General features: G+C 41.8%; 1 protein-coding gene across 3 annotated transcripts in view; it reads left to right on the plus strand.

Annotated features, from left to right (window-relative positions):
• Positions 1-1,239: 1,239 nt before the first annotated feature.
• The window catches only part of LOC135910102 (protein turtle-like), a 103,389-nt gene continuing 88,345 nt past the window's right edge, over positions 1,240-16,283 (plus strand). For 2 of the 3 annotated variants that reach the window (XM_065442137.2, XM_065442138.2), the window contains exon 1: positions 1,240-1,581. In XM_065442137.2, coding sequence (XP_065298209.1) covers positions 1,518-1,581 — 64 coding nt within the window. In that variant the 5' untranslated portion in view covers positions 1,240-1,517. The remainder of the gene's footprint in view (positions 1,582-16,283) is intronic. The other variant, XM_065442139.2, reaches the window with a different exon arrangement.

Here is a 16,283-nt window from a genome sequence, read left to right on the forward strand (position 1 = left end):
GCTAGTTGGAATCGGTTGGCGCAGGACAGGGGTAATTGGAGATCGCAGGGAGAGGCCTTCGTCCTGCAGTGGACATAAAACAGGCTGATGATGATGATGATTATGATGATGATGGAAGTGGTGGGCCCCCCCCCCCCCCCCCGAAAAAATATCCTGGGTACGTGCCTGGTTATCACATAATGTGATAATTCATAATGTGGCTCACAGAGGCTCCGTAAGGTGGGCTCAAGAATAATTTTAATCGACTAGGATTCTGTATTGTGCACCCAAATCCCGGTAGACAAGAGTTTATGCATCCCGACCTTATCAACATGCGGCCGCCACAGCCGGCAGAAATGGCCAAATCTTATTATTATTTTTTCTGCCAGTAAATTTTCACTCAGCCATACTTCGGCGCGTCCCTTCACAACACGAGTTGGAGCACATATGCGGCTTATAACTCGTTTCCTTGCGTTGGGTAGCCAACCGGATGCTTTTCCATTTGACGTCCTTACCTTCATCTCTTCGTATTCTATTTCTCTTCACGGGTGTTGGTTCCAGCTGCGGACCTCCGGACGGGTATTGTAAAAAATTACTATTTCTTTTTCACTGGCTTAACGTCTTCGAATTACAGGCCATTTGAAACAATTAAAGTGCATGTGGCACGATTATTCATCTCGGCACACAAAAATCTATCAATCAAAGGTAATTCTTTAGATTCGACAGGATGAAAACAATGAAATATGTTGTGCAGCGGCACACGAATTTTCGCCAAAATGTACACGAGTAGGTAATGTTTGTTTTCGTGAAAAACAATAGTACGGAGCTCCAATTTGAATGTCGCGCCGGTGTCGTGCGGGAAAGCATGCTACGTGGAAAACGTGGGTGCTAACCTCCTCTCTTCGAGGACGGTCTGCGATCTTTCCATACACGTAGCAGAATGATATTTCTTTCTCTAGTGTGTAGAGCAAACAAAGAAGAGCAATTGTGTTGGTGAAGTTACGAACTCACGCAAGCTCAATGACTTTTGACGCTCGAAAATCAGGCAATGCGAAAGCAAACACAGCGCAGGTGCAGCAGATACAACGAGAGTGTTACAACTCGTCTGCGATTATTTTGGGTTGTCGCTTGGAGGACCGCCGGTCCTATAGAAGGTTCCTAACCTTTATCTAGCCTATGCAGGAGCATTATAAAGCTGTAGCAACGTGTGAAATAACAGAACGAGCCACCAAACACGATAACCGAAACCTGTGTTTTTCACCCGTACTCCGCTAGCGCTAGCGCAGTCGCGCGGGCGGCCGCGATGGTAGCCACACTCCCATTGGTCCGCGCGTCGACTCGTAGCTTCTCCTGTTAAGCGCGCCGCGATTGGCTGCCGAGGAAGCGTTGCGGTTTGTGGACTCCGTCGAGAGTCTCCCGGCAAAATGTTGAAAATGCGACTGGTGTTGTCTCGGGAAAAAGGAAGCGCGTAGCGCGATTTCTTTCCCACTGGAATACGCACGAAGAACGCTCGTCTACGGTCCAACAATCCCGATGAGATGATTGTGAAGCAACCATGCCTACTAGTGGCTCTTCTCCTCTGCCTACGGAGTCCCCAGTCAGGTAAGGCCGCGACGTTCGCTCTCGCCTGTCACATCTTGATGGCCGGTCAGCGCGCTAAGCCTACCCGCGGCGCTGAGCGCACACCTCGCGATCAGAACCGCGTTCTTGGTCGACTGGGCTCGCGATCAGAACCGCGTTCTTGGTCGACTGGGCTCCGTCGCCCACGGACGCGGCTCCGTAGAGCACTGGGCGAAATAGAGGCAGGCGTCGTCAAGAGCCGTTCGGGGCTGAATAACCGCGGGGCTGCTGCGTGTGGTTTCGGTGTGCTTTCTCCACGGGGGCGGGGACGCGCGCTCGTCTCCTTTCGAACCTGTTTCTCCACTGGACGCTGCTGGTCCTACAGCTTCGGCTATCAAAACGGCGCTGACCGCTAGATCGTCGCTACCTACGCAAGGGACGTTCACTTCTGCTCTCCGCCTCGTCGCGCTTACTACATGGCTTTGCCCTGCACGAACTCTGTGGCGCTATCGCGGGGATTGCAGCAGCGTCAAGTGCGCTTCACCGCTATACACCATCGCAGAGAGCGATGTGCCCGCATAATCATGCGGTTCTCTTCCAATGCATAAAGCAGTTTTTAAACACGAAAAAAAACAAAAGGAAAGCGATTTATACTTTGCAGGGCTTATAATGTGCACGCGGGTCACCCTGGACATGAGAATATCGTCGTCGGGACAAGATCGAAAGCGCGGTGGTGCAATGGTCGGACCCGCGCGGTCGCGTATGTTTGGCCGATCGAGCGTTGGCGCCATCCGAGAGAGGGAAAGGGCGGATGCGACTTTTCGCGACACGCGTTCGCGCATGGAGTAGCGTGCACGCCGCCCGCAATCCAGTGACTGCTCTCAGTTTCGCACATCATTCTGATGGGAAAAGTTGCTGCCACGAAGAAAATGATTGCGCGCGTCCGCAGGAGCGAGGCGTGGTTTATCGTCAAGCGGTGGCGGCGCGCGTCGCACGCTGTGAGGCCAAACGTGCGTGCGATGCCGCATCCGATGCAGTGCTACTGGAGGAAGCGCGCGCGGCGGACCGACGCCCGCAGTTGCGGCCGCGCGATGCGCCTTCCGAGTGTGCGCTGATATCGCGCTGGCTCGGATGTCGCGCGAAGCCATACCTCCTCGCCCGACGCTGTCCGCGTAACTGCGCCCGACATCCGACGCCCGTGTAGATGTGCAGCTCGTATTGCTCGTACCCTCCCGCGCGCAACCTCTGCGCGCGGAAAAGATCGGCTCGTGCACCGTCCCGATGTCTGGTGGTAGGGTACACACGTTCCAAATTTAATATATATATCGCATCCTAGATCTCAACACCCTATGTGATCCAAGTCGCCACAGCATACCATTTTGCGTACGATCCGCAGGAAGACGGCTCGGACATGTCGGATTCTGCGTCTGTCGGAAGATTATATTTTGACTGCGTGCATCGATCGATCTGCGAGAGCCGTATACGAATAAGGCCGCCTGTGCGCGTACGCGGACTACGTTTCCCGTGCGCCAGTCCTCGCGCTTGGCGTGAAATTCGCAGTCTTCCGTTTTCTCAGCGGCTTTGAAACGTTCGGCGTAAGTATAGCACGCACTTGCCGATGCGCATAAAGGGAGCAAGAGTATGTCGTGCGTGCACTGGCGATCATCAATTTGTATTCACTTCTAACACAACGCGTATTAAAATAAATAAATAAATAAATAAATAAATTGTTTGCGCTTTAATTAAGAGGAAAAAAAAGGAATTGGAAGTGGTTATTTTGCTCACGTGGCAAATGTCATCTTATAGCGCACAATTACCCTAATGCAGCATTAAATTTGTATCTGTTACATACCAGTGTAATTGAATCATGTTAATCAGTGTCGCATACATGCATATATGTGCTTGCAATGGAACAAGTCATGGATGGCAACGAAAGAACCAGTTTCTGAAGTAGTACGCAGATAACTTGGTTTACACCATTGGTTGGAATACTCTGCATGATTCTTCTTCAATGCAGTTCATTTCTGTTTTTCACAACAGTCCATCTGGGAATATGAAAAACGAAGGGGAATAAGGTCTTTTCAATGGAATCTTCAATGTACTGTTGCCTACAAGTATTTTGTGTTACAAGTATAAATAAATAAATAAATAAATAAATAAATAAGTAAATTACAGTTGATTTGAACTTTGGTGGCTTGTATATCACTATCTAGCACTGAAAATAGTTAAAGAGTGCATTGATCGCTTTGTCCCGTTGTCGATTAAAAAGAAAAATCACAATAATCCCTGGATCTCCCGCGAGGCGTTGCGGCTCCAAAGGAAATTTAAATGTGTAAAGAAAAAAATTTAAAATTGAGAACGTGCAGTCGGTAAAAAAACAGATTGATGACATTTCCTCTCAGCTTAAAAGTCAAGTGCATGCTGATAAACAACGGTACCATGGTGAATCGCTACCAAGTTTCATAACCATGGCTCCAGAGAAATTTTGGCATTCTATTTCTCTGACCTCCAAGGAATGTGTTGTACTTCATGTTGATGATAAGGCAGTTCCCGAAAGCAAAGAAATAGCAAATGCGTTTAACAAACACTTTAAGTCCGTCTATACAAATGATAATGATGTAATGCCACCTTTCAAAATGTCTGTGCTGCCTATACCTGATGTTCAAATAAGCGAACCAGGTATACTAAACATGCTTTTACAAGTGAACACTAAGAATCTTCTGACCCGGACAACATTCCAAACACATTTTTTAAAACAGTATGCAGAATGGACATCAAAGTACTTGCACGTTCTGCTTACATGGTCACTGTGCGAGGAACAAGTACCGAGCAACTGGAGGACAGCCAGAGTGAAGCCACTACATAAAACAGGAAAAAAGCACTGCATTCCAAACTACCATATTTCTTTAACATCTACAGTATGTAAACTTTTGGAACACATAATCCATAATCATATCTCAGAATTCTTGGAAAACATTAATATACTAACAAAGCATCAACACCGATTCAGAAAAGGCTACTCTACAATTACCCAATTATTTTTAACAGTGCACGACTTTGCGAAAGCAATTAACAATGGGAAACAGATAGATGCTATTTTCATGGACTTTTCAAAGGCTTTCAACAGGGTCTCTCGCAAAAAACTACTTTACAAATTGAGCAAGATACTGAAAAACTCCAGACAATTATTTGGCTCACAGCATACCTTGATGGCACAGAACAATTTGCTGTTTTTAATAATCATTTTTCTCAACGACTTCCGGCAGACTCTGGTGTTCCCCAGGGCTTGGTCCTTTGACCTCTCTTGTTCCTTTTATTCATTAATGATATGCTGCATGGGATTCCAGTTATGGTTCAGCTTTATGCTGATGACTGTGTATTGTACTCAGAAATATACAATATTACTGACCAGGAGCTGCTGAACGATGCTTTTCGATAAATTGTTGACTGGTGCGATGCCTGGCAATTGTCGATTAATTTCGAGAAAACTGTTTTTATGTACATTTCACATAAGAAGCATAAAGTAACGTTTCCATACTGTATTAATCACATAATTATTTCCGAAGTAACACATTATAAGTATCTCGGACTCTGGATCACAAATGACCTCACTTAGGCTAAGCACCTTGAATATGTAGTAGCTAATGCTAACCGCAAGCTTTTTTTCTTTAAGGAGGGTTTTTTCTATTCTCATAATATGCCTACTCGCATATAAAGCTGTAATTCTGCCGATGCTAGACCATGCATGTGTAATTTGGGACCTTTTTACTAAAACTGGCCCTAACAATATAGAAATGGTGCAAGAAAAAGCTGCTTGTTTCATTTATAACAGCTTCGGACGCACTTCCGTGACAGACCTCTCAACAAAAGCACAACTGCCACCATTAATGCAAAGAAAGCATGTGCCATGACTAAAATTCCTTTTTCAACTTATCAACGGTCATTATAAGACAGATCTCACGGGAATAATTACCTTTTCATCTAGTTATGCTACTAGACAACGACATAGCCGAACAATAACCCCGTTTAGTACGCGCAATAATTGTTTTAAGCATTCCTTCTTTCCATGAACAGTGGTTGAATGGAATCATCTAACCAATGACCAAGCTTTAAAATCATCACTTTCGGCGTTTGTTTCAACTATTGAGTAAAAATTTGTTATCTTGCTGTGCCACTGCTATGTTCAAGCTCTGTTGACCTGATTTGTATTGTTTTCGTTGCCTATGCTATAGTGTTTTTTACATATGTATTGTTTCCCGCCCTGCTAAAATCCCCAGTGGGGATTGCAGTATTGATAAATAACTAAATAAATAAATAAATAAATATATTAGCAGTACTTTGAGCTTATTTTAAAGAAAATTTGAAGTGTTTACTTGAAAGTTTGAGTGAAACGATTATATATGACATTCAGATTGTCCTTAAAGTTTTATATGCATGATTACATGTTGCCATCACCAACAAACAGCAGGTATTACATGTTGCCATCACCAACAAAACAACAGGTATTGTACTTAATTTTGTTCTCAGTATGCAACTAATGATTTACAACATTGTTCATATGCATCAAGAAAGCAAGTACAACAAATTTTGTTAACAAAATAACCAATTATATTCTTTAAAGAGCTAGTTTAAAATTCTCATACAGTTCTATAATTCTTACACTTAAGTATTACTTTTTTGGGGTCAGTAAAGTATAGTAATAAATGATTATTGTGTAATTATGGCATTCAATATCGGGTGGCACATGCTGTGCATGGGGTAAGGCAGAAATTTCATGTGGACTTCTTCCAGCACTATTGTATTGGGCTAACGACATAAGAAGTTTAACACATAAGCACACTGATGTACATAAGTGGTGGGTATGGCAAGATAAAAGCTGCATAACCCATGCATTTTTGAAATGAAGACAAATGATGAAAAAACAGTATCAGAAGACAAAATATAATAAATGCAAAGAAAGAATTTAACAGTGTGGTTTGCTGGGCCAGTTTGTGCATTGTAAGTCCAGCGTTGTCCTGTGCATTCCTTTTTTCTTGCATTCACGTGTGTTCTTGCTGAAACAATATAAATTTTGTTATTTTAAAATAATGGAGTACATAAGATAAAGAGCAAATGGCAATACAACATGCCATCAAAAAGCATAGCTGACCATGGCAACATCCACTGGCAGTGAAGTCTAGGCTAAAATCTGTGTTAGTTTTAACACAGATTACTCCTATCAACTTTATTTCATATATTCTTATCACCAGCAGGCCAATAGCGATGATATGTGCATGATTTAAAGCAGTCAAAAGTTAAAATGAATTTCTTAATTTGTGATTCAATGTAATCATTGTTGGGTTCAACATAGGTTCAGGAATTAGAAGTTCAGAGCAACTAAGGGTTGTCTCTTTGCAGCTGATTTGATGGGGAAGAACAAAGGAGACTTTCACTTTATTTTCCTTTAGGTGTCTATGTAGCACTGAATCTTCAGCAGCACACCTATGTGCAGGTAACTCTTTCCTTGGAAGGTGTATTCACTGCTAGACAACCACGAATGTCCAGTCTTCAAAGGGCATTCAATAGCCTGAAGCGTTTCTCATAAATACAAATATAAATTTATGCCTTCGAAATTTTATCTGTTCGGTGTACAATGACTGTTTCAGCAGAAGTTCAGTGAGTCACTCTTACCTTAATTCTGAACAAAAGAATGTTTTCATTACTGTGATTTCATTGTGTATGGTTCAAATACTTAAAAAGATATTTGGATCCCTTAGGCAGATGTAAGTTTTTCCGAACATATTCCAGTGCCTGTAAAAGCATCTGAATAAACAAACAGATAATATTTGTTGCATGAGCATCACTTATGCCTACTCTCAGATTATATGATGATTTGCCCTCTGATTGCTTCATTATTAGCCCACTTATTGAAAATTAATTGGTGGAATTTGATTGATGGAACTGATGAAAGAGCAAAACAGGAGAGTCCGCCTTAGTCCTCAAGCACACAAAACTATAGCAAAATAGATCTAAATGTTATAAAAATTGGGCATATGCGGCCGATAGGTTCGACCTTCCGGTTCCCACGTGGGAGCAGCCCGCTTCGTGAAGACTCGCCATCTGCAAGACTTCAATAAAGTTTTATCATACCATACCATCGAGTAGCAGTGAACTGAATTATATAGTGGCACGAGACAATTAGCTACACAATCTCTGAGTAGTAGTTTTGCTATACTTACTCCACTAGTTAGTATGATGCTTGACTGATAGTTATACAGTAAGATGCAGCTTAAGCTTTTTAATTGTTTGCAGTACATTTTATATTACTTCTTATACTGTGTGTACAATAGCAACAGTTTTTCTCAAGAGCTCTCAAATTCTTGATTTGAACAAAAAAGGCTTACTTGTAAATATGTTCTTGCAGTAGCTAGTCTTCTTTCTTTGCATGCTTATTCATAAAATATTGGTGCATGCTCACAAAACAAGTTTTGGATAGCTTTGGCTAATTAGTTTTGATAATGTAATGTTCACATATGTACACTATCTTGGAATGTTGTTGGTGCAATAGCTGTCCCCCACAACTTTAAATGAAGACGGTCAGAAAATTATTTTTAGAAAATTTTTCTGGGAACAAGCTACACCCTTAATTTCAGGAAGACCAAGGCTGCAATTTTTTCCTAACAACTTAGCCTCTTGGAGCCTGAGCTGTGATCGTACAGATGTATCTTTCTTATATGCCACCTCCCTGCTTAGCCTATCTATATTCACCTATATAAGTTTGTACAGCAGTTTCATTTCTTGAAGACAGATTTACATCAACTTGTGTGATGAAATGTTTAAGCAAGGCAACAAAGCCGCATATTTTTTTTTTTAAACTGTGCCTGAGCATATTGTGCAAGGATTTTGAAATAAATGTGGGACTGTTGCATGAGTCTGTGCAATACTTCTCTTATTCCACTGATCTCAGGTCTGCAGTGAATGTTAACTTCTCAGAAGGAAGTAAGCATTTCAGTGAAGTGATGCCTGTACATTGTAATTGCTCAAGTGCTAGTAAATATTTTACTCTTGTCTAATGTTAGCAACTATCTGCTTGACAATATTATGACCTATGAAAATGATATTTCAGTTAACCATACATGCACATCACGTGAATCAAGGGCCAAGCACCAGCTGAATAAGAAACAGCATAGCTCAATGTTTGATCTAATTTGCTTTGTATTTTTATATGCTTTGAAGGTGTGGAAGCCTAGTCGTACACATCTGGCTAAAATCAACTAAGGTAATCGCAAATAGAATCAGGAACACCTTAGACTTCTGTCAAGCAAAGGACCAGGCAGGATACCGTAAAGGCTACTCAACCATAGACCATATTCACACTATCAATCAGGTGATAGAGAAATGTGCGGAATATAACCAACCCTTATATATAGCTTTCATTGATTACGAGATAGTGTTTGATTCTGTCGAAACCTCAGCAGTCATGGAGGCATTAGGGAATCAGGGTGTAGACGAGCCGTATGTAAAAATACTGAAAGATATTTATAGCGGCTCCACAGCCACCGTAGTCCTCCATAAAGAAAGCAACAAAATCCCAATAAAGGAAGGAGTCAGACAGGGAAATGCGATCTCTCCAATGCTATTCACAGCGTTTTTACAGGAGGTATCCATAGACCTGGATTTGGAAGAATTGGGGATAAAAGTTAATGGAGAATACCTTAGTAACTTGCGATTCGCTGATGATATTGCCTTGCTTAGTAACTCAGGGGACCAATTAATAGCAATGCATGCTCACTTATCTGGAGAGGCAAAGCAGAAGAGTGGGTCTAAAAATTAATCTGCAGAAAACTAATGTTTAACAGTCTCGGAAGAGAACAGCAATTTACAATAGGTAGCGAGGTACTGGAAGTGGGAAGGGAATACATCTACTTAGGGCAGGTAGTGACGGCGGATACGGAACATGAGACGGAAATAATCAGAAGAATAAGAATGGGCTGGGGTGCGTTTGGCAGGCATTATCAGATCATGAACAGCAGGTTGCCATTATCCCTCAAGAGAAAAGTGTATAATAGCTGTGTCTTACCAGTATTCACCTACGGTGCAGAAACCTGGAGGCTTACGAAAAGGGTTCTACTCAAATTGAGGACGACGCAACGAGCTATGGAAAGAATGATAGGTGTGATGTTAAGGGTAAGAAAAGAGCAGATTGGGTGAGGGAACAAACGCGAATTAACGATATCTTAGTTCAAATCAAGAAAAAGAAATGGGCATGGGCAGGACATGTAATGAGGAGGGAAGATAACCGATGGTCATTAAGGGTTACGGATTGGATTCCAAGGGAAGGGAAGCGTAGCAGGGGCGGCAGAAAGTTAGGTGGGCGGATGAGATTAAGAAGTTTGCAGGGACGGCATGGCCACAATTACTACATGACCGGGGTTGTTGGAAAAGTATGGGAGAGGCTTTTGTCCTGCAGTGGGCGTAACCAGGCTGATGATGATAATGATGATGATGGTGATGATGATGTAGAAATGATAAGATAAAGGGAAAATAAATCGGACGAAAAAACAACTTGTTGCCAATGGGAGCCGAACCCACAAGCTCCACATTACGCGTACATTGCACTACCAATCATGCTATGGCAGTGGCTGTTCCCACATCCATATCAAATTTTTTTGTATGTATGTGCTCCAGATTTACTCCTGGGGGTGTTAGCCAGAGCTACTCAAGGCCATGGTGGTTGATGTGAAACAACTTTTTGACTGATGGTGTCACATAGAATGTGAACTTCATGAGCAGGCAGCCAACCAATAAACTCTCGTATTGTTACATGAAGGTATCAAACTGGCCAGAGTAGAGTGCAACACATGCGTAATCCATAGGCTGTAGGTTTGGTTCCCATCTGTGGCAAGTTGTTTTTTTGTCCACTTTCATTTGCCCTTAGCTTGTCATTTCTGCGCTTCAAATAAAAACTACAAATAAATTTCCCTCTGCCTTCCTTGGCTTCATATGGTTGCAATTACACACACACATACACACACGTACATATACACATACACACACACAAGCGATTTCATACCTGATGATAAATTTTTCTTTCTTGTGGACCTAAATTGTCCATTGTCTCACATGTGGATTTTGTGCTATACCCTGTAATGGGCTTGTACATAATGAATGACATGCATTTAATTACTTATAATCAATAGCACTATTTGGCAGTTTTTAATTGATCAATTACTTTTTACTCGGTAGCACTCATTGTAATCCAGTTAATTTTTTTCATTAACTAATTACATGCAACCAATTACTATATTCATAATACAAGCTGTAAAGGCTACACTGCTATGAATACTTTGATTTAGAGGAAATGCCCGTGGTTATGGCACGCAGCATGCCATTGTGCATGTTCAGAAGGAGATACTCGGGTGCTTAGTATTTCCTTTATAATCTTAACGCTCCACCAGATGTTGGTCAAAGTAATGAAATGGTGCTGCTATGATTTAACAGCAATGGCCTCTTTAGATGTTGATGCCATGGAATCATCTACGGATTATTTTTCTTACGTTTTTATTGGCCCTACTGAGAGTGTCTTTTCCGAGCCCCAGTACCAATGACCTGCTGTGTTTCACAGAGTACCCAGATGTGAGCATCAAAGCACTGAGCAGCAACCGCAGTCTTGTATGCAAAGTGTTCACATGTTACAATGCCGCAATTCTCTCCATCTAGTGAGTTTTCACTGTTACTGCTGAGGCTTTCACAAGAAAACGAGGGAACATGACCAACAAAAATTTTCAAAAGCGATCCTTAGTGAAGATAAGCAGACAGCATGTGAAGGGCTAAGAAGGACGCACTAAACGAGCCATGCCAGCTCATTCTGTCTGCTGTATTTGTGAAATAGTAATAAACATAAGGAGAAAAGTAACGTAAAATTAATTTGTTACATTTTAGCGATTGCTCAATTACTTTGGTAGGGAAGTAATTGATCACTGTAATCATTTACCAATTTTAATGGCACAATTGTAATTTCAATCGATTCCTTTTTTTTGTGTAAAGTGTGCAAGTCTGCCCTGTAAGCTGCATACTATGCAGTGTTCTCTCTGTTGCAGCTCAACATAATAATGCTGGAAAGGAGGAAAGTTTATTAAATGTGATTTCAAAAGTCTTTAATTAGCACCTTCGATGACATCACACATTAAATGTGGTGGACATTGCATGCTTCGGTGGTAAAGGGATTATCATTGTGGGTTTTCTTGTACAAATATTGCCTTATGTTCTTTCCAAGTTAGGGGAGAGAGGGCAACACTCACTGAGCCTTGCCTGCTTCCTCATGCCAGAGTACTAATAATAGAACTCCACCACCTTGTCCTCCTTCAGTGTACATGTGTGTTTGTGTATACAAGCCATGTGTGGACAATCATTCATGTGTGTGCCTCATATAGTGGGCAGGCCACAGACCACCTATAAGATATTTTTAAACATAGCTGCGGGGCTCATGTTTATTTCCGATGCTGTGGAAATAACAGACTGGGCGCTGTACATGAGGAAGTGTTTGCCTTTTTCAGTTCCCGGTGCAGCGCTGCTGTTTTACTGTAGTGCTGCTCTCCTCTATGGATTTATGATGGCTGTAACAACACTTTTGTGCATGTTCTCCTCAATTCGGATCCAGAGTAATAGAAGAGGTAGTTAGGAAACAAGGGTTACCCTCCCTTCAATTCTCAACTTGCTAGAAAAAAAGAAGAGAGAAAAAGACGTGAAAATCCCAGTTTTTATCTGATTTCTCCGATTTCTTCTATGTCATCCTGATCTGAAAAATGCATTTGCATACATTGTTCCTTTTTTTGTTTGCCCAAGGACTTAAATTATTGCCTTTAGATAGAAAGAGAGACACCTTCTGACTATATTGGGTCTGTGAATATTTGAATTTTTTGACAGGAATCGAATACATACGTTTTGAATTGCTCTGTTTGGTGTTTGGTACAAGAACTTAATCGTCAATTTTCTTGAATATTGCATTGTCTCCATATATTCAGAGTTGCTGTGAATAATGGGGGCTGTGTTCTTTCAAAAAGGGTCCATATGTATGTTCTAATAAAAAAATAAAAAAGAGGGAAGAAACTTTTCCTGCCTGCAATGAAGGGACAGAAGAGCCAAAAAGGAGAATGTTGTGTTTCAGTATGTATAGTTATGTCCTTTTGTTTTCACTTATGTCCTATTTTCTTTACATAGTCTCTTTTTGTTACCTTTCCTCCGCCCTTTCCTATTCTGTCACCCTGCATCTTTTCCAAGGTCATGGGACACTTCAGGTGTCTTCTAATATTTGAGACAGTTTTGGTGCCCCTTTAATACCCCTCCCGCTTTGTTGTCCTCGGAATATAACAAATATAGCTACTGTACTACATGCTGCTGACAACTACAGCTTATACCCAGGCATACCAAGAAGCACAGAGGAAAGGAGAGCCCTTGCTACCTTGACGAGAGAAATATTTGCCAGGGACACAGGGACAATGTCAACTGCATAGGCGCAGTGTCAACTGCCTAGAGACAGTTTCAAGTGTTTCCTGCTGTGAAGATGCGTCAGATAGCTTGTTAGTATATTTTTTTCCTGAACAAGCTGCTCATGTGACCTCTTGAGATTGAAATAATTTGAACTTGAAAGTTGAACTTGAACTAAAGTACCAGCTATCATCACTCGTAGAACAAAAGTCTTGTTATATATGGCTCACCAACCACTTCAAGCACTCATTGTAAACCCAGCCAGAAACTGTGATGGCTTCACTTCTTGCTCATTTACAAGTTGCTGATTTGAATCGACGTTATATGGTCTTGCCTGTCCTGAAGGAAAATAATAATTTTCCTCACGGTTCTCCTTCACATTGGTTTTTAGAAGCAGGAAACAAAAATCTATATTTGGTTCAGTGTTCCTAGCTAGTGTTTTTACATGTTTGTACTCCGTCGATTAGAGAATTGTACAATTCATTATTTCACCTTAATTAATGCACACGAAACTTTGCATTACAAACAGCAGCATAAGATACTAGCTCATGTATAAACTGAGATAGACTAATGTCTTTTGCCTTCAAGCGGAGGATTTGTTTTCATGTTCATTTTTAAAACAGGATATTGTTCACAGAACAAATAACTTATCACTATTCGCACCTTGTCCTGGAGTAATATTTTGGAACTGCTGCCGTCCTGACCCATTCTTCTTGCCTTTTGCCACTGTCTGATACATATCATTGCATCCCATTTTTCAAGAGATTGGTCATTGTTGCTGACATTCTCGCATAGTTGCATTCTGTTTTTGTATAGATCAGCAACATGGCATGTTACATGAAAACAAAAGGAAAACTCTAGCAGAACCCCTCTCACAATGAATGTCAATGTTAGTGCGATTTGCATTGAAGCAACGTATCAATAGACCTCATTGCCACCACTAAAACATGCAATTTATTAGACGTGTATGCTGCTCGGCTCCTCTCTCGTTCATCTCTCTAGACATGCTGTGTCATCTAGTGGTGCCACCACGAAGTCAGCACCTGGTGCATGTCTGAATATACCGGGTGAACATTTTGAGGTTTTCCAGAATTTTTAAAAATCGCCTGTTACAGATAGCATAATTCCAGTTCTTTAGCTAACCCGGGTTATTCAGAGAGGTGGATATTACTTGCATGAAAATCGGAACACATCTCCTACTAAATAATGAAAATTCACTAATTAACTTCTTAATTAATTACTTCAATTGCAATTGCAATATTGCAATTTACTAATTGTAGCCAGTGAATTTGCAAGGCATATCCACTTGGAATGAATTTCCAGAATGACACCAGTTTAGAGATACGTGCCATCATACTTGCCATAAGTACGCACTGTTGTTGCGCTTACTTCTTTAACAAAACCCTCTTATGCATTGAAGCACAAAAGTATCTGGAATGCCAGTGCATTTCATTCCTCATGTTAGAAAATAATATCGTGAACCTGATGTCATCCTGGAAATTCACTTCAAGGGGATATGTCTTACAATCTCACTGGTTACAATTTGTAAGATGCAATGTCAATTAAGAATTTAAATAGTGAATGTTCCTTATTTAGCTGAACATGTGTTTGCATTTTAGTGCAAGTAATGTCCGCCTCTCTGAATAACCCAGCTCAATGACTAGAATTATGCTATCTGTAATAGGCTATGTTTAAGAATTCCGAAAAACTTAAAAATGATCACTCCTATATGATGCGGGTTCAATTTCACCTAGCATTGAACAAATTGAAAGAATATATTTTGTCAATGGAGAATGACGCATACTCATTGGCACATGCCCAGTTAACCAAGTTGTCATGAGAGAGAGAAGTTTAATGATGTGAAATGCAGAGAGGTCGGCCTGAGGTATATTCCTCTAGCCAGCTACTCGGCATTGGGGGAAGGGGAAGAGGAAAAGAAAGAGGGAAGTAAGAGGCGCATGATGATAGAGGGAGGATGTAAAACATATGGCAAGCAATTTGGCATTCTCAAAGCCTACAGTCCAGGCCCATACTTTTTAAAAAGTTCAGTAACGCCTGGATGGCCTTGAAACTTAATTGAGCGTCTGGTCAAGAGCCTAAGATAACGTCCTCCGACAATGGTGGGCTGTTGAGATGCATAAGGTCATTGTTCAACTTTTGACGCTCTTCCACATACTTAGGGCAGTCACAAAGCACATGACCTATAGTCTCATTCACATTGCACAACTCACAGTCCGGAGACTCAGTGCATCGCATGAGGTGCACGTATCCGCGCGTAATCGCTACCCCCAGCCTTGGTCTGTGCAGAAGACTGGCACAGCTGCGTTGAATTTTCGGCGGTAGCCTAAATTTCATGATAGGGTCCAATCTTTGCAGTCGCCTGTGGCGATTATCCGGATTGTCCCAGGGCTTTTCTGTCGAGTTTCGGATGACACTGAAGAGGAGGCAGGTGGCGACTGCTCTCGAAAAAGGAATTGCAAGCAGTGACTCTGGTTCTTCGAGTGCTTTCTTCGCTTCAGCATCGGCCAGTTCATTGCCGTGTATACCACAGTGACTGAGAATCCATTTAAATGTGATGTAGTGGTTGTTTACTTGCGCTAAAGTGTAGAGCTCAGCAGTTTTGAGAGCCAACACTCCGTAAGCGCTTTCTTTCAACACCACTCTAAGTAGTTGCAGATTTGATTTTGCGTCACTGAAGACTGTCCATACTTGAGGAGGCTGTCGCAAAATATAGTGAATGGTCTCTCTGATTGCCACTAGTTCCGTAAATGTTGTAATCGTCTTGTTACACAGACGAAACCGTCGAATGACTTGATGTGCAGGCATGACGAAAGCCACACAAGACGCATACAACGAGACCGATCCGTCTGTATACACATTCACCGAGGAATCATATTTTTTCGACATATATTCAAGTGTTAAATGTCTGAGGCCGACGGTAGGTATTTGCGATTTTTTAGAAATTCTGGGAATAGATAGACATACCCGTATTTTGGACATTACCCATGCGGGGCATACGTGGAAGGTCAGCAGGGGCAAAGTATGATTGTATGGCAGATTCTTGGCATTTAATGGCTCTTGAAAAAGTGGAGTCCGGCTGTATGTCGGGAAGTGTCGATAAGGATTGGCAACCATGACGGCACAGCAGTTGCAGGAATACTCGAAAGAGGTTCGCATTGTAGATAGACAGTTAAAGGAGTGATGCGAGCCTCCTCAATTGTTCCGTAGGTTGAGGTGCAATGTGGAACACCGAGACATGTTTTCAGCATCTGTGCCTG

The sequence above is a fragment of the Dermacentor albipictus genome, chromosome 4 (genome assembly GCF_038994185.2).
Source record: "Dermacentor albipictus isolate Rhodes 1998 colony chromosome 4, USDA_Dalb.pri_finalv2, whole genome shotgun sequence".
Classification (NCBI taxonomy): Eukaryota; Metazoa; Arthropoda; class Arachnida; order Ixodida; family Ixodidae; genus Dermacentor; species Dermacentor albipictus.